At 49.0% G+C, this 25,986-nt stretch overlaps 1 protein-coding gene across 1 annotated transcript; it reads left to right on the top strand.

Moving 5' to 3' along the window:
- Positions 1-1,329: 1,329 nt before the first annotated feature.
- ARF1 (ADP ribosylation factor 1) lies at positions 1,330-25,811 on the top strand. Its single transcript, XM_049875109.1, has 5 exons — positions 1,330-1,435; positions 22,306-22,491; positions 22,872-22,982; positions 23,810-23,934; positions 24,251-25,811. The coding sequence occupies exons 2-5, from the start codon at positions 22,344-22,346 to the stop codon at positions 24,410-24,412; spliced, it is 546 nt and encodes a 181-aa protein (XP_049731066.1). The 5' UTR covers positions 1,330-1,435; positions 22,306-22,343; the 3' UTR covers positions 24,413-25,811.
- The last annotated feature ends 175 nt before the right edge of the window (positions 25,812-25,986 follow it).

The following is a 25,986-nucleotide window of genomic DNA, read 5'->3' as shown; positions in this document are numbered from 1 at the left end:
TGGCAGTTGTGTCCCAGGCAGAGAACGGGGTGGCGCTTGCAGGCAGGGGAGCCGTGGGCTCTTCCACAGATGACATGTTTTGGGGGCTGGAGCAGGGACTTGTCTATGGGGGCCTGGGTTCTCATTATTTCAGAAGGAGGAGAAAAGCAGTATTTGGAGACAGGTGGGTCACAGGGTCATTGCTGTCTGGGGTGATGGCAGCATTGGCATCGTGAGACCCGGGCCACGCCAGCCCAGCGAGCAGGCCACACCGCCTTTGCCAGGTGGGTGATGGGTGCACTTGGGGACAGGAGGCTGTCTGCCGGGCCACAGTTGCTCTGCAGGCTCTGGTGCTGACCGCCTCATCAGGCAGGCCCCTGGACTCGCCACGGAGTGATTATGCCAGGACCCAAGTGAAGGCTCCACTTTTGGCCACCCACAACACCTAGGGCACTGGGCTGGAAAGCTTCCCTGCATTTCCACTAAAGCTTCTGGAATGAGGAGCACCCACCGCGGGGGATTCAAAGTCACATGAGGGTGATGGGAGGATGTAGCCCTAGGGGTCAGCTGGAGGCCAAAGTGAGCCTCACAGTGGAGGCCAGAGCCAGATTCCTGCACCCTGAGAAACTGGGGGGAGTGATCGGTTCAGGGAGGCTTCCCCAGGAAATGTCTCCTCCAAGCCTCACCGTCAAGTCTGTCCCTTCCTCATTAGAGGTCACCCAACCACCCCCCTGCAATCACTCTCCCTCGTGCCACTGGCTTTCCTGCCCTGCTGACCCCGTACTACCGGACTCAGTAAATCATTTATTTCTTCCATATAGGACGGTGCTCCCGCAGGTCAGCTCCAGGGACAAGCGCGTTTGTTCTGGTCTCTGCCAGGCCCTTGGACGGCGTCCAGTAACGTTCCGGTTTGCAGGAGGAGGACGCCGGAGGCCTGAAAGCTCCCTGGAAACCCCCTTTTCTGTGTGTGGCCGCCTGGTGGTGGCCACGGGGCCCCCCACGATGCCGCGCGCGGGCCGCAGGGAGGTGGGCTCCTTCTGCCGGCGATGGACCGGACGGGAGGGACTGGACAGGAGGGCCTGGCCCCGTCCCACCGCTCCAGGCCCCGGTTCCACGTCGGTGAGAGGCGCAGCTGGCCCGGCGCCCAGCGCGCCCACTGCCCGTCCGATCGCGTGGACCGCTAAGGCACCTGGACCCGTAAGACCGGGACCGGCCAGGGGCGGGGCGCCGTTCCCTCGCTGCTCGCCCGCCGGCTCCGCCTCCGCGCGCGGCCCGCGCATGCGCACCCGGAGCGGTGTGGGCGTGGCCTGCGATGTCCCTGCCCCAGTTACCCGGCGTCTCCCGCGGCAGCAGGCACTGACGTGGCCGCCGTCAGAGCCGCCATCTTGTGGGAGCGAAACCAACGCCTGGCTCGGAGCAGCAGTAGCAGCAGCAGCAGCCGCCCGGCCGCCGAGGGGTGAGACGGCGGGGGGCACGGTGCGGGCAGGCGGCGGGGCTAGCCCTGGGGTTCGCGCGTGTCTCGCCCCTTCGGCGGCGGCGGGACCGGAGGCAGGCGAGGCCGTAGGGCCGGGCGGTTTGGGGCTGGGCCGAGCGGTCGGGGCGCGGAGGGCTTGGTCGGCGCCTCCCGTGTCCCCCTTGTTGGCCTCTGCTACCCCGAACGCTCCCGCGCGTTCTCGCCCGGCACCCTCGCCGCCTCCCCCTCGCCGGTCCCGAGATCCGGAGGCGCGGGCTTCGGTCCTGGCCTCGCCGGGAGGTCGGGCTTTTCCTTTAAAAAGCCTTCGTTTCCTGCTCCTTCTCTGGAGCCCTCCCCGCCTTCGAAGCCGAGAGGTTTGCTTCCTCCTCTGCTCGGGAACTGCTTGTTCGAGCGGGACTCGCTCGCCGGTGACCGGCGCAGGGAAAGGAAGTTGGAGCCGGCGCGTTTGAGTCATTTTGCCCTGGCAGGGTGGAGGAGGAAGCGGGGCGCTTAGGGCTCGGGGCGCGGTGGTCTCCCAAGGACGGATGAACGTCTAGCCGGCCCCTTCCAGGCGCCTCCGGGTGCCGACCTCTGGAGAGGAAATTTTATAAGCCTCGAGGTTTATGAGGGATCAGGAAACTGAGTCTTGGATCGGCTCCGTGACTCGGTGAAGGTCACAGATCGCTAGGGTTTGAACCTAGGCCTCCTGCCTCCAGTTCCTGTTTGCTCAGAAGCTGGGAGTCGGAGTTCGCCTGGCGGGTGCTGGGGGAGGGGAGGAGCGGCTGGGAGCTGCCTGAGGGCAGGGGCCCTGGGCTTTGCCTCTGTTGCCGAATGGAGGTTCGGCTTTCACGTGAGTGAGATCTGTAGACCTCTAAGACAAACCCGGCGTAGCCTAGGAGATGCGAAGACTTTAAAGGATGCCAAGCTCAGGGAGCTGCCTTCTGAGTAAATCGGCAGTCGAGGCTCCTGTGGCCTTTAGAGGACTGAATTATCCTTGCTTTTTTAACCTTAGGACTTTTTCCTTGAATGTCTTGGGGAGTAGATAAGAATACCTCTTTCGCAGCTGGCGAATCTTTAACCTACCTGTAAAACAATTTGCTCCTAAAGTCTAGGCAGTCTCTTTAGCAGAGCTGACCTCATGCTTTCCTGTTGCACAATCCGGGTTGTTACGGCATGGAAAATGGTAGTTTTGTTAATAAGGCTTAACAATTATACAGTACTTAAAACATTAAGTAATTATTTGAGACAGTACCTCGGAGCCTGGTGGCACACTCCCCATTTCATCGAAAGGAAAAGCAAACTGCTGTTTTAAATGACTTGAGCAGAATTGCACAAGAAATGGCTGGCAGAAAACGAGGAAATTTCAAAAGCTTTTGGGTGGTCCCAGAAGTTTCTGTTAAGAGCTGCACAGTTGATGTCACCACTGGTGTTGGAGTTGTCAGTCCCAGTTCTCCTTTCAGAACTAGTGTCAGCACTTTTTCCTACTTGCTGTGTGCACGACTGGTCCTGGTGTTTCCAGCAGTGTGTCTGAGGGAGTATAAGGTCACTGCATGGTGTACTGATCCTGTGGTCTTCTGCCTTGACATTCTCCACGGGTTAACAAAGTGCTACTGCTCTGTGGTGTCATCGCCATCGGCCACGTTGGTCAGAGGTTCTTATCTTGCTTGCACTAAGATCTTCTGGTAACCTCCTAGTGGAGGTCCTCAGTCCTGGATGTGCCACATTGTAGAGTTTTACTGGTCTTCCTAAATATCATGTTGAAAAATATAATGTCAGCATTAGAAATATGCTGCTCGTGTGGGGGTATTCTCAGATACTCAGAATTGCTACTCCAGAGAGATTTAAAATCACTGGTTTGGATAATAGCTGGCTTGACTTACACTCCACCACTCATCAGTGAGAGAGAATTAGTAGAAAGCAGAAACTAGTTCTGTGCTCTCTAGGGTTCTGGATTTTAAAAATCATGGTGTTTAGCTGATTGCACAATATGAAGAGGACATTCGGACTTCTTCAACTGCTGACCTGTCTGTACCCAAAACCAGACAGGCCTGAATCTCAACAAAGGTACAGTCTGGCTTTTCTTATTCACGTCAGGAAAATGTAATATGGGCCATCAACTGCTGAGGTGATCTCCGGAGTCAAAGGGCCATAGGAGTAAACCCAACCAAGGGAAAAAAAAAATCTGTTGTGCAGGTTCTTACAATGGTATATTAATTTGGCTTGAGAGCATTGAATCAGTTTTTTCAGATTTTTCTAATTAAATTTTGCCTTGATATGTCTGGATTTAAAATTGGCTGTTAATCACAGATCAGGCTTTTCACACTTTTTTGCACACACCTTCCTGAGCGTTGTTATCGTTCTACTTTACAGATGATCAGACCTCAGCCATTCTGGATTTGCCATGCTTTTCACAGACTATCCTTGTCCACATTGTCCGTGATAGGGACTCTCCCTTTGACCCGTTCAGCCTTCATAATGGTATTAGTAGAAGTGAAGGGAAATAAAAATGCAGATCTGTTAGAGGTAGTTGGGAGAGAAACAGACATTTCTTTCAGTTGGGAGTTTGACATTAAATGAGAAGTACCTTTTTTGTGCTGTATGGCTCCTTAACCGGCATAAAAAAAAAAAAACCCAGCGCCGTCGAGTCGATTCAGACTCATAGCGACCCTATAGGACAGAGTAGAACTGCCCCATGGAGTTTCCAAGGAGCACCTGGCGGATTTGAACTGCCAGCCATTTTACTGGCATAGGTGGTTGTTAAAGATGTCCTCTTAGCATCCTCTGAAGTAGGCTTTTGGAAAAGATTTTGACCTAATTGTGAGTTGGGTCTGACCCTACGTATGGGGAAGTAAAGGGTGGTGGGAGAGAAAGGAGGAGATAGAAATTCCAGGTCACCTGGATAACACTTAAGATCATTTTTTCATCCTTAGGCTTGTACCCTCTTGTGATTGTCATAAGCTCTGTGAAATATAGTTGCACCTCATCTTTTACAGCTATTCAGGAAGGTAGTTTCGCATTCTCAGGTGGGTCAAATGGCCTGATTAGCTGGAAAAAAATGGCAAGATTTAACACAGAAACATCAGGACTCTTTATTTCTAGGAGAATCTCTTTGGCCCTCACCCACAGAGTCTTGTCACAGCAGCTGCCCTGTAGAAACTGGAAAGAATGGTGGAGGCTGGCTGATTGAGGAACCCAACCTCCATACTATCCCGTTTCCTGGTTTTACATACAGTGGTAACTGGAGCTTAACAATCTGTCATCAGTGACTAGAAAGGGAAGAAGGAGTTCCTTCCAGTCCCTGACAATAGCAAGGGGCATGGTTTAAGTGACAGCGAGGGAGGAGACAGGAAAAAACATAAAGCCAGGCAAATTTCAAAAACATAGCATTGGGAGCTATTCAGTTTAGGAGGCAGACTTTTTTATACATCTCCGAGGCCTGAAGGGTGCTGTTGCTGTGTGGTTTAAGTTACTTAGAGATTTGATTATGATCTGTGCACATCTTAAGGATGTAGGAGTGTGTATTTTGGAAACAACTTTTACTCCTAAAAGAAATGCTAGCAGATTAGAAGGATTCATTTCTAAAGGGCTTCAAGTCGTAGTATTTGATTTTATGGAAAAGAATGTCTTTTTTTTTTTTCTTCCTTTTCTTCATACATTCAGTAACTTTTGCACTACTGCATATGGAAGCTGCACAGGAAACTTAGTGGTTCTAATCCTCTGAGATACCAAAGATTTTTAACAAGAAGTTTGTAAAGTATCCTGTCAGTTTGATTTGAAGACCCTGGGGTGGTACAAATAAATAGTTAACGAACTTGGCTACTGACTGAAAGGTCGGTGATTTGAGTCCGTCCAGAGGTGCCTCAGAAGAAAGGCCTGGGGATCTCCGGAAAACTCTGCCCTTGAAAACCCTGTGGCACACGGTTCTACTCTCAACTCACGTGGTTGGCAACCGCAGGTGATCAGTTTGATTTAGGTGCAAACAGCCAAGAAAACAATTTGTAAAGTCTCTGTAGAGTCCTTTGAAGAGTAGGAATGTAGACAGAGGGACGCAGGACAGAGGATTTCCTTTTAAAGAGTGCTCTAAACAGTACGCATGCCTGTAAAGGAGCAGCTTCCTACTCCTGTATGGACCAGAGTGCAATTCTTCATTAACTGACTGATTCCATTAATTTATATTTAGACTGTATCTTTTGGCAAAGTATTTATAGCTTTGAGCATTTCTCTTGTGCCAGGGTGATAGAAGATCTTGAAAATTACTGGGAAGATTAAATGAAAATGAGTTGAAGATATCTGCAGGCAAATTTAGAAAGCAGATTTTGCAGGCACACATATCCCGCCCATGGTATTTTTATATTGCTGAGATGCCGCACTTCTGCCTTGAGAAGTTAACGGTGTCTCTAACGCTCCTGCTCTCTACACTGTTACATTTGAAGGAATGTAGGGTACTGGACCACATGGACAGCATGAAATACCATCGGTGGCTTGTTATGTTTTTACTGACAGCCCACGTTTTAGGAAAAACATCTTTGTAGATGTGTGGTTAATCTTTTTGATCATTAAGGGCCCTAGTAAATGCTCTTCTACAATTATTTTCACCTCTACCTAGTGCCAAACTGAAAACTGATAGCGGTGGGAAGGAGGACATATCCCAGGCAGAGGAAATACCATTCATAGAGTGCTGGGCTGTGATCAAAACACAAAACTCTGTCCTGGTGGAGCGAAGGCAGACAGACAGTAAACAGATGAAATAAGTGCAAGTTAAATGCAGTAGAGACCTATCAAAGCCAGGTGGGAGAAAAATCTCCCTGACAAGTGACATTTGGGCAGAGATACAAAGGAGCGAGGGGTCTGTGAGAAACAGGAAGCTTCTTATAGGCAAGGAAAATCAAAACCAAACCCACTGTCCTCGAGTCGATTCTGACTCATTGTGATCCTATAGGACAGAGTGGAACTGCCCCATAGAGTTTCCACAGACCGGCTTGGTGGATTTGAACTGTCGACCTTTGGTGCACAGCCAAGCTCTTAACCACTGCACCACCAGGGCTCTGGCAAGGACACTAGTCAGTGCAAAGGCCCTGAGGTGTAGGGGTGAGCTTCCTGTTCTTGGAGACCTGCCAGGAATAGAATGGGGGAGGGGAAGGGAAGAATGGACAGAGTTGAGGTTGAGGAGGCAAGCCTGGTTGGGCATGACAGCAGTTCTCAGAGGGGCTATTTGGCCCCCAGAAAGGGTTTTTTGGACATTTGTGGGAGCAGTTTTGGCTTTCTTGAGGGCTGGGAGTCAGGACTGGCATTTAATAGCAGCGGCCATACAGTGCTGCATCCTGTGTGACTTCTGTGTGGGTGGAAGATCCAGTTATTACACCTGTTTTACATACAAAGACAAAACCCTGTTTTTTTTGCATACTTTTAATAGATGTTTTGAATGTTCCAGGAGTGCAACTACCTTGTAAATCAAGGATGATTTTGTTTTGTTTGCAGAACCTTACCAAGAGTTGTTCTCTGTTTCCAGGAAAAAAAAAATATATATATCACTTCGTGGACACATGAAATGTGTCCTTTAGCAGTTGAGGTGCCAGAAGGACGCGCAGTCTGCAGTTGCAGCTGTCTGTCACGGTGGTCTCCCGGTGTGTCTGACCACTTCATTTTATCTTTTGGTGTGGTCGTGCCCAGGGCTGAAGTACATATTTTGTTATAAGTCACTTACCTCTATTTCCCAGTGTGTTACAGTTAGGCCAATATGATGATTTTTCCCCCTTTTGCACTGTGTTGGTTATATTGTCTCTTAACTTTCTTTCAGGATGGTAAAGGTAGCGTTATAAAATGTGTCATGGGGGGCACATTTGGCCTGATGGTTTCCAACCACTGGTGGCCATTGTGAGGACTCCTGGAGTGTGGTGGGGACCCCCGAACAGTTTGAACAGAAGCATTAAATCGTTGGACTTGCTGTGACAGTAACAGGCTCACTCTTGCTGATGTGGTGGGAACACATTGTGGGGTGGAGGCGACAGCATACTCTTAACAGAGAAGGGAGAAGGTGGCCTGGACCAGACACCAAGGAGCTTAGTGGTGAAGATGAAGAGAAGTGGTCAGATTTCTTACACCTTTCAAAGGGAGGGATGACAGGATTTGCTGATAAAACAGAAATGATTTTGGGGTGACGGGACAGTGAGGAATTGGAGATGTCTCCAGGGCTTGGGTCTGAGTGACTGAAAGGATGTTTCTGTGCATGGAAGTGATGGTCTGGACCTTTCCATGGGAGCGTTAGACACCCCGCTGGAAAGGATGTCTGTTGAGCGGGCAGTAGGATGAGTCTGGAGTTGAGAAGTCTGTCTGGAAATAGCAGTTTGGGGGTGTCAGCGTGTAGGTGGTAATGCCTTGAGCCTGGATGAGCTCACTTAGAGAATGAAGGTGGCTGGAGAAAAAAAGTGTGGATGTGAGAAACCAAGGGTGGTGGGGTCCAAGGCTTGAGAAGGTACTAGTGAAGCAGGGGTGAGGAGGCACACTGCCACCAGCCAGGCTGTGACCTTTTCTCCTGGAGGCGATGGGAGCTGTGGAGGGCTTGAAGCAGGGGATGCCGGAGCCAGATGTGGTATCCAGAGCCCTCTGACACAGTGCTGCCTTGGCTTGAGGTGCAGACCAGAGGTAGATAAGGACCCAGGGAAGAGATGAGACAGTAATGAGAGTTCATGCTAGAACAGTGCCCTCCCAGAGGTTGAAGGGAGAACTTAGGGGCATGGGGACTGGCTTGTATCCCTCACCGCCCTGTCATGAGGCAGGGGAACTGCTTGCCCCAGAGGTGAAAGGAATCAGACAATAGCTCTTGACACCTGCTGCACTGTGCTTTTTATTTCCTCACGAAGAGCAAGTCTTCCATCTCTGAGAAGAGAAATGGGCTTGTAACTTTTTGTTTTCAAAGTCAGTTTTGGGGGATTGGCTTAATCACTCCCAGAGGGGTGGCCTCCCCATTCTGAGAGATTTGAGGAAGAATAGCAAACTCTATGCCACTTTCTTATAGGATAGCTCATTAGCTGTTGGCTGTTCAGTTCCCTTTTTCTTGAAGTGGTGTAGAAAGGGGGAGTCGTGGTGAAGCCTGATTCCCACCAGAGCCCCACTTTGAGCTCTGAGAGAGCCTGTCTGCACCAGTGGGCGCTGTGATATGGCCTCTTTGGGGAATTAACCAAAATATAGAAACTGGCCACTTCTTTGTGCCCAGCATATTTTGTGGTGAGCGTATAGTTAAAGAAATGAAGTGACGAAAGTCAGTTAACATAATTTACTTAGCTACAGAAATTAGAATCCTGAATTAAACCCAAACCCACTACCATCGAGCACCTTATGGGACAGTAGGCTGCCCCGTAGGGTTTCCAAGGCTGCAGTTTTAATCTTTATGAAAGTAGCCACGTCTTTCTCCTGAGGAGCGGCTGGTAGGTTCGAGCCACAGACCTTTCAATTAGCAGCCAAATGCTTAACCACTGTGGCACCAGGGCTCGTTCGGATGCTGAATTCCCTTACCTTCTCTTTTTGTGATGTCTTCACTGTTAGAACAGAAACACAGAAATTGTACTGTATAATACAGGTATGAATTGCAGTAGCTTGACTGATACAACATGAATGAACCTGGAAAGTGTTGTTCTTAGTGAAATAAGTCAGATGACACCAAAGGACAAGTTCTGTGTGATCCCACTGACATGGCATGTCTGGAACAGGCCGATGCATGGCAACAGACGTTTGTTAGTGGTTAGTGCCCGGGGCTGGTGGCCTGGGAGCGGAAGTTCTGTGGAGGGGTTCTGAGTTTCTCTTGAGGGTGATGAAGAACATTTGGAAATGGGTAGCGGTGATGGTTGCTCAACATGGTGAGTGTAGTTAATGTCACGTAAGTGTACACTTGACAATGGTGAAGATGGCGAATGTTTTACATATTTGGAAAATACCACCGTGACATGTAAAAAAAAAAGTGTGACCAGATACCTGCCAGTTCTGTAAGGACTGTGGAGAAGACTGCAGCAGCCATAAGATGTGCAAGTATGTGTGTGTCTGTGAACCTGTGAAAATTTCTGGCTGCATTTAGAAATAAACTTCGTGATATTGCCCATAGGCATAGCAGCCTTTGTATGATCTTTGCTTGAACTAAGAGGCTTATCAGAAGTAGTTCACCAATGAGATTTGGGGTAAGAACGTAGCTATTCAGCTGTTTGGGTCTGTGGATCCTGACAGGGAAGCTGAGGTTGTTGTCACCACTACATTTCTGCCTAGTCGTCCATCAGTGTGATTCAGTGTCTGTTGGGCCTCTCTGTGCCAAGCACCATGCCAAGCCATGGTGTGGCTAATGTTGACCGGCTGTGTGAAGAGTGCTCTTAGAACAGTCTAGAATAAAGGACCAGTTCTTGGGGAGAAGCCTTTCCTGTGGAAGGTGATGTTTGCTCTTGGCTTCAGATATTGAGTCTGAGTGAACACTAGCTTATTGGAGGATTGGCAGAGTGTCTGGAAGATGGGGAGACTAGTCTTAGAGGTAGTGGGAAATTCTTAGCAGGGTCCCCTTTAGGAGCTCCCTCCTGTCATTCCCACTAGATTGAATTGAAGCACAACTCCAGTTGACTTTCAGAGGACTACTAACTGATGACCTACCAAGTTAATTACTAAAGGTTACCAAATTTGATTCTCATAACAGGAAATTATCACATTGGTGGAGCTTACTGGGAATTCTAATGTATATTTTAGGAAGTTCAGCTGCCACGCCTTGTACTTTGCTCGTGGACACTCCTCAGTTGATGGGGGTCCCACACTGTGGGATCTGTCTCTGTGTATCTTTAGGGTGGTTTCTCATTTGCTTCTCTGCATTTTAAAATTATGTTGATATCCTCCATTTTAATTTGTTGTGAGTTTTAATGTGTGGATTGGTGGAGATTTGTGTTTTGGGATTTGTATGTTTCCAGTGACAAGTCCTCCACACTTAATGCATTTTCAGGCCAGACATAGGTAATCCATGCCATTACTGCCAAAATAGATGTACCGGTAGCCCCCCTTTTTTTTCTGCGGTTTTGCTTTCCATGGTTTCAGTTACCCCTGTCAACTGTAGTTCAAAAATGTTAAATGAGTATGTAAATTGGGGTTCTGTTGCAAAGAGAGAAAAGAGGGGAGAACGAACTACTGAGGAGCAACTAGTGTCTGCCACAAGGGATGTGTGCGCAGGGCTGTGCACACCGGAAGAAAGGGGCTCCTCATACCCACATCCCAGCGAGTGTTCCATTGGAACTGATCTGAGCCTGTAAAGGCCTTAAACTTTCATGTCTCGTGAAGTTACAGGTAATGTGTCACTTGCTTTCAGTGGCCCTGAGTAGTTTGTTTTTTCATGTGGAGCTTGTCTGCCTATTTTCTAAGGGCTGCCTCTGTGTAGATTTCAGAAGTGTAAAAATGGCATGGCAGCGGCGGTGTCTGACCTCCTCTAACCTCACAAGGGGGGAGGAGAATCCAGACCAGCAGCCCGAGGCTGATTGCTAAGAGGCGAGATCAGAGATACTTCCTCTCTTCCCCATTTTTACCAATTCCGACACTGTGCCACAACACTTTGTACTTTTCTGTTCGATAATTTGCTGCAGTGGCCACACAGAACTCACAGACCATACTCACAGGTATGGGGTTTGTTAGGGAAGTAACAGGTTCCAGTTCAGGCTCAGGAATGCTCAGGAGACAGTTTTTCACTCAGGATACAATTCTTAGATCAGAACAGACTCCTCTCAGCTGTGCCCACAGGCAGATCTGTCTCTGGCCCTCAACCCCTTGGCCTGGCCTGTGCCCTGCTTAGCCAAGTGTTTATAAAGCTGTTAGCTCTGCTGGTAAGTACCCAGAGGCACCCCACTTCAGTAGTAAGCCTCAGCTGAGAGGCACTGAGCTCTAGCTCCCTGGGTCTGCAAACCTAGCTCCACCAGGCGCCCAAAGGCACTCAGCTTTCTTGCTCTGTGGGCTGGGAAGCCTGCTGCACCGTCTCCTGTGGGTCTCTGTTTCTTTCCCTCCCTCTTCCCCTCTCCCTCTCCCTCCTTCCCTCTCTTCTTCCCTCCCTCCCTCCTTCCTTCCCTCCCTCCCTCTCTCCCTCCCTCCCTCTCTCCCTTCCACTCAGTCAGCTGGTTCCAGGAGTTTCTCAGTGCAGGGATCCCAGGTCCAAAGGATCTGCTCCACTCCTGGCTCTTCTTTTTTGGTTGTGGTGAGAGCCTTCTTTCCCATCTCTGGGATGGCTCATTTGAAGCCTAGGGGGATGGCATAACTGAGCAATCCCCTCATTAGGGTTCCATATACCTGGTTTGCATGATCCCACCCCCACAAGGATGGCATGCACCTTATTTACATTATTAGCAAACTACCCAATTCCCTTGGTAGGCCACAGGTCCTCATTTGCATAGTCCCACCCAGTCTTTTGGTAGGAGTTACAAGACCATGGTGAGACAAGCCATATAAAAGCCATCCATCGCCACCCTCTGGCTTTTAAAGCCATGGTTCTTTCATACTTTAAGGATTAACTTCCCCCTTGCAATCATTTTACCAGTCCAGAACAGTCGTTAACAATTAGTCTTTCCGTAGGGCAGAGAGTCCTCTGGGTGAGGTTACTCCGGTAACAGCCACTCAAGTCTGCTGCAGGTGTCCATCTGATCTGGTCAGGTTCTCCAGAAGTCCTCTTGGCTGCACCGTCTCTGGCCTCTGATGAGATTTAACTGAGGTTGTTTCCTTGCTCTGAGCCTCACCAGCAAAACTTAAGGGACTTCAGGTTTGGCCACTGTACTCCCATCCAGCAGTGCCTCCCCTTTAGTCCACACTTCCACACGTACAGCTTCTACAATCACAGTTAACCCTGTCAACAGTCAACACTCAAAACTGGATCATTTAATCCTATCAGCATCCTCTCCCACCCTCTCTTCCCCAGACCCATCAGGAAGAGGAAACTACTCAGTGGGGATCCTTCCTTGTCCCGCTTGTTTTCAGTCTAAGCACACTCACGAAACCGTGTAAGCCAGCTGCTTCATTCCATTCCTTTATCTCCACCCCCCCCCCATTTTAGATAGCCAGTGTTTAAATTGCCAGTCCCTCTCAAACCAGTACTTTGTGGAGACAAGCATGTTCCTTGGTCTACGAATCTTCTGTTCCAGTTGGAACTTTGAGCATCTGCATCCATAAGCAAAGTCCAGTCCAGAGCAGTCCATCAAATTGCAGCAGTCTGCACCGGCTCATGGCGTCAAACACCTTCACTTCATTCAGCTGGGCTCTGGTCAGTTCATCCTTAGCCCCTGTGTGCTAGGTCAGTGAGTACCAGCCGTAGCCTCAAGAGTCCACACACTTCAGTCCAGCCAGCCCCTTCTCTCTCATTCCTAGTCTCCATGGGCCAGGTCAGCAGGTGCCAGTGGAACACATCCACCCTCGGCCCATCTCTTCATTGCTGCACCTTCCCGGCTTACACTCATGACTCTAGTGGTCACCACAGGCCAATATACCGGGCCGTCTACTTGCTGGCTCCCTTTAAATTCCAGTCCTGGAAAGGGGTTCTTCCGATGGGCACTGGCTTTTGCCACCTCAGTGCACACAAACGCAAACCACTGGCTTGCTGGAAATTCAAAGAGCAAAACAGTCTCCACCTCCGCCCCCGCCCCCCCCCCCCCAGGTCCTTCTTTGGGGCAAATCTGTTCTCTCAGCAGTTCTGGTAGGTCTGCATGTCTTTTCAAATGCAAGATTCCTGGATGAGGCTCCGGGCTTTCAACCTATGGCTCCAATCAATACTGTATACACAGGGCTACTGTATTCAAACCAACAGCCTGCTGCTTTGTGGCAAATTCTGATTCCCCTTTTAGCATATCCAATCAAGTATTGGCTGAAGGTGGAGTTACACGTTCTCTTATCTGTAATGTCCAGTAATCATTTCTGTTATATATTTAGGTCTGCACAGTGGTTAAGAACTGGCTGCTAACCAAAAGGTTGGTAGTTTGAATCTACCAGCTGCTCCTTGGAAATGCCATGGGGCAGCTCTTCTTTGTCCTGTCGGGTTGCTATGAGTTGAAATTGACTCGACGGCACCGGGTTTGGTTTTTGGTTTTACATCACTGGAGCCCTGGTTGCACAGTGGTTAAGAGCTTAGCTGCTAACCAAAAGACCAGCAGTTTGAATCCACCAGCTGCTCCTTGGAAACCCTGTGGGGCAGTTCTACTGTGTTGGTTTACAACACTAGATAGGAGAAAGCAAAACACATAGCCCTTCTTAAAAACACTCTGGTTTCATCTTCTCCACTCCCATTCGTATGCATATGGCTTAGGCCTCTGGCCGGCTAGAACCTGTGCGCCCTGGCTACCTGTAGACCCTCTTCTTTAATCAACCTGGCTTTCCTCCCCTCAGCTGTACAGAACATCTCTTGCTTTCCTTTTGGCCTTACAGGTAACAGCAACCAAAGTAACCATCTAAGAATCCAAAGTTTCACTTCCCTTTCCATGAGTCTGGAGCCATTGCAACAAATCTCGCTTCAGACACTAGCTGTAAAAATGGCTTGGCAGAGGCGCCTGACCCCTTACTTCACAAGGGGGAAGAAGACTCAAGATGAGCAGCCCCAGGCTGATTCTTATGAGGTGGAGATCAGACATACCGGCACCCTCCAGCTTTTTTACCAATTCTGACACCATCCGTCCCTCCCATGAAACTTTCTGCTTCTCTGCTTGGTTTGATAATTAGTTGGCAGTGGCCACACCAAACTCACAGACCATATTCACAGTTATGGGGTATATTAGGGAAGTAACAGGTTACAGTTCAGGCTCAGGAATGCTCAGGATACAGTTCTTCGATCAGGGCATCTACTCAGCTGTGACACAGGCAGGTGTGCCTCTGGCCCTCAGCCCTGCTCAGGCAAGTGTTACAAAGCTCTTTTAGCTCTGCCAGTAAGTGCTCAGAGGCACCCCACCCCGCCAGTAAGCCTCAGCCCAGAGGCCCTCAGCTCTGGCTCCGTGGGTTGGCAAACCTAGCTCCACCAAGTACCTGGAGGCACCCCACTCTGCCAGCAGGCCTTCTGCCCAAGGGCACTCAGGTTCCCCCTCCTGGACCAGGAAGCCCACCATGCTGTCTCCTGCCGGTCTCCTGCCTCTGCCACCACTGTTTTTCTGCCACCGCTTCTCTCCATCTTTGGTGTTATGGCTAGCTTGCTCACTCGCTTTGTCTCTCTCTCTCCCTCTTTCCCTCCCTCTTTCCCTCCCTCTTTCCCTCCCTCCTCCCTCCCTCCCTCCCTCCCTCCCTCCCTCCCTCCCTCCCTCTCAGTCTCCTGGTTCCAGGAGGTTCTCAGTGCCAGGTACCAGGTCCAAAGGACATGCTCCACTCCTGGCTCTTCTTTCTTGTTGGTGGTGAGATCCTTCTTTCCTGTCTCTGGGGTGGCTCATTTGAAGCCTAATGGAATGGCAAACCTGACCAATATCCTCGTTAGGGTTCCATACACATCGCTGGCATGATCCCACTTCCACAAGGGTGACATGCACCTTATTTACATTATTAGCAAACTGTGCAATCCACTTGGTAGGCCACAAGGCCTTATTTGCATAGTCCCACCCAGTCTTTTGGTAGGATTTACAAGACCATGGTGACAAAAGCCATATAAAAGCGATCCGTTGCACCACAGAAGGACATACCTGTGTTCGGTGAAGTGCTTTGAGGACGGTTATGTTAAAAAAAAAAAAAAAAAAAAGGTAAATAAAGCCTTAATGTGAACAGGGTGGGGGGAATACGATATGTAAATACATTCATCGATTAAATACTTCGGTTTTATAGTGAATGGTTAGTCGGATTATTTTGGAGGTACGTTAAAGTGCCTCCAGTTATGCAGATTCATACACTGGGCACTTGGTGTTTGGTGTGTACTTGTTCTGTTTCGGCAATGTCCAAGATTATATTTATGGACTATAATCTCATGAAGGAAACTTGTTTCCAGATGTCAGTTCACGCACTCATTTAAAGACTCTGCCTTCAATCTTAAGCTGGCAAAGAGCAGTCTGAAGTGTTTGATGGATTCCTCCCCTAGGAGTCTAGCCTGAGAGGTGATGCCTTTCCTGGAACTCCCCAGGGGCAAGAAGCTGTGGGAGGAGGCAGATGTCTTCGGTGCCATCAGTTAAGAGTAAGGGTGCTGGGTTTGGGGGTCTCTGGAGCTCCGCTCCCTTCCTTCTGGACAGCAGCCCTCTTTCTGAAGGATGTATAGGATCCCAGCATAGAGGCATGCTCTGGAATAATATCGTGAAAACAAAAATACCTCCTGAGAACTCGCCTTTTTTAGGTGTGGGCTAGGATGATAACGTCTGTAGAGTGCTTTCACACTTCCTTGGTTTTCTTCTTTTTCTTCATAATTGAATGGTTAGTCAGCTTAAATCCATTGAGAGTCTCAGGTAGAATACGCTCCCTTCTTAGCGCTTATTGATTTGAGACTTTTGGCACAATTGTGTGAGGCTTGAGTGAAGTATATTCTGATCACTAGTATTGGGTCATTCCCTTTTCCTCTCAGACTAATTTTTATGGAGTAGTGACAAAATGTAACACAGTAGCTCATTGAAGAAACGTGTCAGAGCTCCAGAAAAGGAACGTTGGCGGGCAGGTAGAGCCACCTGGCAATGGCCCGTACATTGGTTTTCCTACGTATCAGGGTCCGATGTTGATACACAGAAAGCAGTTTGTGGCAGGTTATGTGACCGCGTCCCATATGAAGGTAGAGCACTGCCCCTTGAAAGTTAACATCCGTGTTTTTATTTTATGTATTGGAGCTGAGTTAGGCTTCCAGCAGTTAATAGTCCAAGCACGTGTGCGTGCTTGAAGGCAGCTGCTCTTTCAAAAAACCCTTGAAGAAAAATTTCTGTAATGTATAGTTCCTCAGGAAAATCTTTACTTTGTTACTGTAATTTTCCTTTAGTTAGATGTTAAAACTGAAATTATGGACTATTGACTGTATTTTACTGTATGTGATTTATTCCTCAATAAAAAAAAAGCTTTGATCTTATCCATCATTTTTCATTCAGGCAGGTAATGTCCTGTGAGTCCCAGTTGACAAGCAGCCCATCCGGTAATTGGCAGAGATTTTTTGCCTCCATCAGTCACATTAGTTTAGTTTTTATTTCCTGTGCTCTGTGCTCTAGGTCGGTGGTATCTCTTTCTGATGATGCCTGACAGTTGAGGTTATCTTGATATTGTTAGAGATTCTATTTAATAAGCCAGCTTTAACAGTTTTGGAGAAATTGTAATAAACTTTCTACTTGAATGTATTCTTTCTGAGGAGGCAAGATGTACAATTCTAAATTTAGACGAGGGCTCTGTCTCTTCCTTGTCCTGAAACCTCTGTGAGACTTGTTAAGAGACGGTATAATTGTAGCAGGTGGTGCAGGTGGAGGTCACAGGTTTACTTGGGTCACAGGTACATTTCTCAGCAGCTAAACCAGTTCTATTGGATTCCTTTATTCAGGTGAAACTGGTGTAAACTCACAAAGCTAGAGTTTTTTTCCTAAGCCTGTTGCCAGTTTGTTGGCACCCTATTCAGAAAGCAGGTGGTTTGCTTCTTCCCCAGTGACACCCGTTGACCTCAACTACTACCCTTGTCAGTCAGTCCCTTTCACACGAGAGCATGTAGCTCACCGAGTTGAGCATACACAGTAAAACCTGCAAAAGCTGGAACCCGTGAAAGGCACGAACCTGTCAGAAAAGGAAAACTCAAACATTTTCCACTATTGGAGAGGGATGGAAAAGTGGTAAGGCTGCACCCTGTCAAAGGTAGAAAACTTGCGAGACCCAGGAAAACAAGGCAATCCTGTCAAGTTATGGCTCTCACAAGTTTCACTGTAGTGTTCTTTGCTTTAATTCCAAAGCCACCTTTGTCGTTGTTCTCTGGTCCTGAACAAAGAGAGGGAAAAAAATTGTCCCTAAAGGGCGTCACCTTTCTTCTCAGGCTAGACCCTGCCAAAGGTAAAGACCTTAACCTGATCAGATCTTGAGATCACAGGACACTGCCAGTGTGGGAAACAGCCTGGTGGGAACTCTAGATATCAGGAAACAGGAACAAGCTGTTAACTGTTACTCTTCTTGTCCCCTCTAAGTTAATAAGTGAGTTGGACGGGATGCCTGCCTAGCCTGACAGGCTCTTCTGGAAAAGTCAGGGTTTTCGCTGCTTGCTAATACACAGGATATTCCAGATGAACCTGAAAAACAGGTTTGAAGCGAAGTGTGTGGAGGAAAGGGTGAAATAGCACCCGGGCTGGGCACTGTGCAGCAAGCTAGAGCTTGTGCAGAGAGGCCACAGAAGCAGCCACGGTTGTCACTGGGGAACTTTGACCCTACTGCCTGTATGGCGTTAGGTTTGTACCTAGTACAGAGCAGTAAACAGTGAGGAATGGTTTGCACTTCCGTTTCACAGCAAGGGAAAAGAGGCTCTAGGGGCTTGCCAGAACTTCTAGCCCAGGTCCAGGGCCCCATGAGGATGTTGGAATATGTTGAGGCAGAAAGTGCTGGCCAGCTTGGCCTGCGTCTACAGAAGGGCGTGCTGAGTGGGAGAGACCAAACAGTTTGTGTGGCAGTGTCTTAAACCTAAGACTCTGCTCATCCAGATCCTGAGCCTGCCACCAGATTCGTGAGCCATTTTCCCCTTTTTGGGCTCCAATATGTTGCTTGAAATATATATATGAAAGTATATATAAATAAAAAATGTTTTTTAAACAGATAGAAATGTGTGTGGTGAGGGGGTAGGGCTTGGACCACTGTGGTAGTTGCAAACTTGGCTGCCTGCAGATGCTGTGAGGCAGGCCAGGCACACAGCGTGGCCCAGAGTTGGATGTTGGGTATATCATTTGGTGGTACTGCGAAGGACAGACCACACGTGGTTTTAACCACACATGCTACGTTTTAACCGCATGTAGTGGCAGGAATCCAGCCCGTAGTTCCTACAACTGGACTCTGTTTACGTGGGGGAATTTTATGTCTTGTCTGATGTGGAGGTTGGTGAGGGGTTTTTGTGTTGATTTTTATGAGCGTAATACTTCAGAGTTGACACAAAACATGTATATAGCAGTCCTCTGTGTAGCCTCTCTCAACCCCTTATCTTGCTTCCTAGGGAAAGTTCCTTCCATGGCTTACCTGTAGCTTTACTATTTCTAAATTAACATGCTTATACTGTTATTTCTTAATTTATCAAGTTTAGACTTCATTGAACAGTGAAGATTGGCCCTTTATACCACACATTCTTACCTCAGCCTCCCAATATCCCGGTAATTACTAATGTCATTAAAAAAACGACTGTATAAATACTGTTTACTGCTGAACAAGTAATGACTTGCTGGAGTAAATTTTGAAGTAATCTCTGTTTTTGTCCGTTTTCATCCTTGGGTTTTTTGGTGGTTATTTTTTTTTTGTAACTGTCATTAGTTTTCCCCAAACTCCCCAGGATTGCCAGAGCCCACGTTGAAAGCACGTAGGTAGTGTGTTTCTTTCTCCTGAAGACCTCCATCCCTCTGCTCCAGCGTGGCCTGGTGGTCCCCTCTCCTGTCACCCTTACCTGCTCCTGTGATGGAGTGCCCTTGCTTGTGTTCCTTGGGGTAGCCTCATGAGGAAGGAGTGCTTTAGAGGCAAACATTTTGAGGCTTTGCAGTTCTGAAATTTATTCTGTCCTTACACTTAATTGATACTTTGGCTGGATGTAGAATTAAAAGTTGAAGGGTCATATTCTCAGAATTTTGAAAGCATTGCTTATTTTGTCCTCTAATCTCTGAGTGCTTTTAAGATCTTTTGGCCCCTGGTGTTCTGGAATTCATAGCGTGCCTTGGAGGGGGTCTTTTTTCTCCTTTCTGAGAGGCTTCATCTTTTGTGCTTTGATTGAATTTTTTGTTTTGGTTATTTGATTTCTGCGAGGTTTTTCTTGTTTTATTTGCTCCCCTCCAAATTCCTTTTTGTATGTTTGTCTTGGTCTCTTATGTTGGTGACTTTTTAAAGGTAGACAGTGTGTGGAGGTGGGTGGGCTCTGCTGTTTAGGCGCTTCCAAATGCTGCTCTTTCTCTCAGGCCTTTGGTTTCTCGCGTGCAGAAGCCTGCAGGGGCACGCATGGCTCACTGTCGTTCTGGAAGCCAAATGGGGGGCTCATGGCTGTCTGATATATTGATACGCACTGTGTCCCTCTGTTTCTGGTATAGCATCTCCCTCACACCCTCCTCCTCTCTGCTTCAAATGCCCGGATCTGAGCTTCTCTGATTCAGCGGCTCCAAGAGGGTTCCTTCCAGCTCCTGCAGGGCTGAGGAAGAAGCAGGATTACCCTACCCAGAGTTCCAGCCCAGCTCCCTTTTCATCCCCTTCTTTCATCTTCAGGCCTGGTGTAATAAGTTCCCCAAGTTCCAAGGTTTCCAGGAGCTCTCAGCCTGCGTCTCAGTTGGGACTCCCTCTCTACAGGGAGTTAGGTTCTAGCTTTCTCTGCCTAGTCAAGTGTCATTTTCCAAAATTTGCCTCCCTTCCCTTTTTCTCTGTCCTTGTGGCTTTCTACATCTTAATTCTTTATTGATACCGATATCAGGAGTGAACTGAGATAAATTTATATGCTCACTCTGCCCTGTTTTTCATAAAGAATTTTTAATCTTTTAGGAAAATTGACTGTCTCCAGAAAAGGGAATGTTGCCATGAAGATCTTTCTAAATTTTAAAGTTCATTTAATTTTAACAGGTAATATGGTCCAAAACCAAAAAAGAATAAAAACTGTCAATAGGGCACTGAAACCAGCTGGCAGGGGCTCAACTGGCTGAGTGTGGACCACTGGTGCCCCCCCCCATCGGGAGGCCCACTGACTGACTGTAGCCCATTGACTGCATGCAATGGGAGCTCACAGGTCCTTGCTGATAGCAGTGAACCAGTAAGTGAATGGTGGAAGGAAGGAAAGGGGTGTGTCTGTACAGCAGAATGCTGACTACTGACTGTAGGAGGAATGGCTAAGTAGAAAGTCACCGTGTGGCAACCTTCACAACGAAGACACACGGCAAACATCACCGTTACCAAGTTATCAAGGGCGAAAGCCAGGATTGAAAAAAACCTGAATACCACACCACACATGGTACAGTGAGGCGAGCACAGCAGCCCTGGGTATTCCTGAGACACATCACCGGCAGCCCGTCACAGGGAATGTCGGATGACCCAGACTGAGGGACAGTGATCTAGATGTCTGGCCTGTCATCTCCAGCAGTGTCCATCAGGAAAGGCTGAAGAAAGAGGTTTGAAATTATTTCAAAAGGGAAAAAGCATCCAGTGAGAAGTCTCCTTCCTACTTGGTCTCAGATCTACCCCTTTCCCCCAGCCCCTGCAAATACTAGCTTCAGATTAACAGCCCTCCAGAGTGCCTCTGTCCATAGGCAGTTCAGTACTAGTAGTGCTTTAAAGGAAGGCTTGTTACACTGTTTTTCACCTTACTTTTTTTAACTTAATATATCTTGGTTAGTTTTCTAAACCAATATATAAAGAAAAACTCCCACTTTCTTTACAGCTGCATAGTATTTCATTGTTTGGTTTTACTCTAGTAGGTGGTTAAAATCCCAAATGTTTAAGCATTCAGCATTTGAAAAAGTGATGATTTTTTTCCTAAAGCTCCTGTTTGGGGGGTGAAGGGAGCAAAACAAAACAGTTGAAGGTTGAAAGTGCCCACAGAACGGCCAGGCACTTCAGTGTCCAGAGCATGAGGCTTTTGGGACTTGGTGACTCCTTCCCCCCAACAAGGCCAGCTTTCCCCAGGTGGCAGTGACCCTTCCTGCAAGTTTTGAGCCTGGTCTCTGACACGGGTGGTGGTAGCTGATGGGGATCAGTGGCCCTTGAGTTTCTGCTGTGCTGGGTGGAACCAGCAACAGCAGTGAGGACCGGATGAGCAGCGCTTGTTCTGCGTAAACCTGCTGCTGCCCATGAGGAGCCCACCTGAGCAGTGTGATTCCAGGGGTGGCTGCAGCCTAGCCTCAGCTGGCAGGAATGTGACAATGGAGACTCCCTCTACTGGCATGAATGCCACCCCACCTCTTGGGTTTACCCTGTGGACTTCATGCCCTGCAGTGCCTTACAGCTTCCTCTGCCTTCCTAGAACAGAGACGTTCTGGGGCCACTGCCCTTGCCAGCTGGGATGGGGCCCAGGCTGCGGTGAGTGGGGTCATGTGCAGGAGTGGGATCTGCGTGCGTAGACCACTGCTTTGGTGTGCTATGGGGGGAGCCTGGGAGGCCCTACCCGCAAGCCTAACGGCCCAGCTCCAGCACTTTAGTGAAAGTTGACTTCTCTTACTGAATCCCGAGGTCCCAGCGCTGCAGGCTTCCGTTTTGTGCAACAGAGTAACTCCACTCCACTCCTGCGTCAGGGTGGGGTCCCTGATAGACAGAGCTCTTTTGAATTGTTCTTTCTGGCCTGGAAAATGTCTTTTAGATTGTAGAGAAAATCCAGCATTCATTTGAAAGCAACAGTTTTCAAATGGTAAACATCTCATCTTCAAGTGTGTGTTTCAGGTGTGAGTCATACTTAGGAATCGGGGAATAATTCTGGGCCTTCCTGTACCCTGGCTTTGGGAAATTATTTTCTGAGGTAATTCCATGTAAAATGAAGGAGTTCTAGCAGCTGCGTAAAATTCTGATTCATCAAAAGTTCAGCCTTGTTTTCTTAACATTTCCAAGGTTGATTCGGGGGCAGTTCACTTTGAGTAGCTTCATATGCAGCATTCATTTTTCTGTTGCCTAGGAACAGAATCGCATAATTGCCTGAGCTGTGAGCTTTACAAAGAGGTGACAGTTGTGAACACATCCTTGGGTGGGTGGGTGGTCTCTGAATGGCTTCCCTGGTGCCGACAGTGGGGCAGCACAGAGACAGAAACCTGTGGAAAATCTTGTCTTTTCAGGTGTCTCTGGCCAGTGTTGATCTCAGCAGTCTGCAGGCATGGGGAATATTTTCGCTAACCTTTTCAAGGGCCTGTTCGGCAAAAAAGAAATGCGCATTCTCATGGTTGGCCTGGATGCCGCAGGAAAGACTACTATCCTCTACAAACTGAAGCTTGGCGAGATAGTAACCACTATTCCCACTATAGGTAAGAGCCTGTCCTTTCATCTGGCAGGGGCAGGTTCTGGGAGGCCTGGGCCCAGTGACGGTTCCAGGAGAGGGGCCGCAGGAGAGAGCCAGGGCCCTGTTAAAAGCAAGCTCAGGAGGTGTCACCGTTGAAGGCAGGAATTGGAAGCGGAGGGGAGGAACCTTTCTGAGGGGAGTGTGGGAACAGCAAGGACCCCATGGCTGCTGCCACTCAGTCCACGGGGCCACCCCAGGGCATTCTGCCAGCCCCTCTTCAGTGACCCTCTGGGAGCAGAGGGGCATCTCTTGTTCAGAGGAGGGACTTCTAACCTCGCAGGAGCTCCAGCCAAGCATAGTTGAGGGCAGAGAAGACGCTCACCTTTAATCTCTTGCTTCTCTCAGGTTTCAATGTGGAAACTGTTGAGTACAAAAACATCAGCTTCACCGTGTGGGACGTGGGTGGCCAGGATAAGATCCGGCCCCTGTGGCGCCACTACTTCCAGAACACACAAGGTAAGCAGCTGGGGCCCAGTCCAGCAGGGCCTCTGGGCCCAGAGGCACACGGTGCACACAGCACACGCTCCTTTAAAGGTGAAACCTGGTAGGTGTGCAGTTTCCCAGCCGGCTGGAATTCAAATAGTCCTGAGAAAAGTTTTGTTTTAATTATTACAGCCCACGTGTATATGTATATGAACACCTTCACAGGCCCCCGTGCTCAGTGCTGTAATGGTTGATCTCACGTAGCACCCAGAACAGCCCTAGTGGGGCTGGTGCTGTCTTCCTGATTTCACAGATGAGAAAATGGGCATCCAGGGTAAATGGCTCACATTCTATTAATTACTGCTCTGAGAGTCCCACTGTTGGGACTTAGACTGATCTGTCAGGCAGCCACTCAGACCCATGCCCCCTCAACCAGAGTCCCACGAGGGCCCCAGGAGGACCCTGGCCTGCTCCTTATTTGCTGACTGCCTGTGCTTTGCCTCCTACCATCAGAAGGTGCTGCTGCCTTTTTAGAAATTGGGGTGGGGGGGTGCGGGGGGCTGCCTCCTGGAGGCCTCCTTGTGCGGTCCAGAGAACGGACAGCCCAGGTAGGAGCAGCCCTGAGGGGGTGGTCACATTAATTAAGGACCCTTCCAGCACAGGCAGCAGTCAGGGTGCCCGTACCTCCCCTCCAGCGAGTCCCATTGCCTTAGATGCTAGGTGGCCCACGAAAACCAAGCCCTCAGCCCCAAGACAGCCCATTTGTTTTGCTTTCAGAAGTCACGTTATCAGGTCACATTGCCTGCAGCTGGGTGGGGTCGGTTTTCAGCCACTTGCAGTGCTGCCCGCTTGCTTTGTAGGTTTGATCTTTGTGGTTGACAGCAATGACCGGGAGCGTGTGAACGAGGCCCGTGAAGAGCTCATGAGGATGTTGGCAGAAGATGAGCTTAGGGATGCTGTCTTATTAGTGTTCGCTAACAAGCAGGTAGGCACCTGCCTGGGCACACCCCTCTGCAGCAGACACAGAAACCCTGCAGAGATGGGGGGGTCTGGCCGCATCAGTGATGCAGCATCAGTGATGCAGCATGGTTGGCCAAGGGTGGGCTCTGGGCTTGGGAAGAACCCGAGGCCCAGGGACTTGGCCCAGGATGTGACTGGTAGCAAATGCTTTATGTGTGTGGTGGGCTCAGGGTGGAGTGTGCAGGCTGCATCTCTTCCCCAGTTGAGAGCTGGCTGGGGCTGGCCACCCCCTGCAGCCCTGCCTGTTCACCCAGACCCCTGTTGTGTCATCTTTCCCCCAGGACCTTCCCAATGCCATGAACGCCGCTGAGATCACAGATAAACTGGGATTACACTCCCTGCGCCACAGAAACTGGTACATTCAGGCCACCTGTGCCACCAGTGGAGACGGGCTTTATGAAGGACTGGACTGGTTGTCCAATCAGCTCCGAAACCAGAAATGAGCCGAGACCTGCCCTCCTCCCTCTGCCTCCTCTCCCTCCTCCTCCCTCTCTCCGCCCTCTGCTTTACTCCCATGTGGCAAACTGTGCGGCTCTGTGGTGTCGAGTGCCAGAATCTGTCTCCAGGGGTTTGGTCACAGTGTGTATGCACCATGCTGTAAATGTGGCAGATGCAGCCTGCAAACAGGTTTTTTATTTAATGTAAATAGTTTTTGTTTCCAGTGAGGCAGTTTCTGGTACTCCTATGCAATATTACGCAGCTTTTTTTATTGTAAAAAAGAAAAATCAACTTACTGTTCAGTACTGAGAAGGGATTTCCACACACTGGCCCTGGGCTCCCAGGGGTTACTGTGCTACAAGAGCCAAGTGCCCTGTCTTGGCCCGAGACCTGTGTCGAGATTCATTTGGGTGGTTGGTTTTTAACCCGAACTCAGTGCATTTTTTAAAGTAGCTAAAAATAAAAGAACACTTGAACACACAGAAGGGAGAAATATGCCGAGTGCAGGTTTGACAGTAACCTGAGTACTGGTCCATCTGATCGTCTGTGTTTCCCTTTGGGAATGTGAGAGAAGGTGACAGGAACAACCCCACGATCAATTCTGCATGGTCACAGTGGAGACCCCGTAATTACGCTTTGTCTTTGGATCATCCTGTATTTCATAAGAGTTTGTGCTTGTACTTGTGCTCACACGGCTACCTAGGAAACAAGCTTTGAGGCTGTGCTTGGCCCAGGCCACCATCTGAGCACCATCTGAGCCCTGTGTGGGGCCGCTGAGCCCTATGCTCCATCAGGCTGGGCCACTCCCATGGCCACTCAAAGGGCCCGTAGCAGGAGCCTGTGCTGCTGGCCGTGGCATGGGCAGCAGCCTTTTGGCTCTCAATGTAGAAGAAAGCAAGGAACCACCAACCTTTTATTTTTGATCAGGCGTGTGGTGCTTTTGTGTGACCACTTATCAGAGCAGAGAGCCCCAGTTAACTCCCAGCGCTTACTCAGACACCTTGGCCAGAGCAGCAGACTCCTGGGGCATTGGGCCTCCAAAGGAGCGCATGTGAGCTGGGAGTATTCCACCTAGAGCGCACAGCCCGTTGGAGCACCCCTGTCTGTACATGTGTGAAGTAGCTTCCACTCCCTCATCCTGCAAGGGTCAGATTTGCCAGCAAGAAAAGACGACCTCTATACTTTTTTTCTTTTGTATTTTGATAAACACTGAAGAAGCTGGAGCTGTTAAACTTTATCTCGGGGGGGAACACCCTCAGAACTGGTTTATTTGGTGTCGTGGAACCTCTTACTGCTTTCAATACACAATTAGTAATCAACTGTTTTGTATACTTGTTTTCAGTTTTCATTTCGACAAACAAGCACTGTAATTATAGCTATTAGAATAAAATCTCTTAACTATTTCATGAGCTTTTCAGTGCTTCAGTGCTGCTACCTGCCAGCTGCTCAGTCCCTGGCACACTGCTCCTAGAGAGAGAGCAGGATCCACGAAAAGCCTTTTTTCAGGTTAAAAATACAGAGGACCACAGACCTCTGAACCTTCCCCTCACCATCTCCGCCTGTACTCCCTGCGGAGCCC

The sequence above is a fragment of the Elephas maximus genome, chromosome 2 (assembly GCF_024166365.1).
Source record: "Elephas maximus indicus isolate mEleMax1 chromosome 2, mEleMax1 primary haplotype, whole genome shotgun sequence".
NCBI lineage: Eukaryota > Metazoa > Chordata > Mammalia > Proboscidea > Elephantidae > Elephas > Elephas maximus.
The sequence above is the reverse complement of the archived record's forward strand: the minus strand, read 5'-3'. Positions and strand labels throughout refer to the sequence as shown.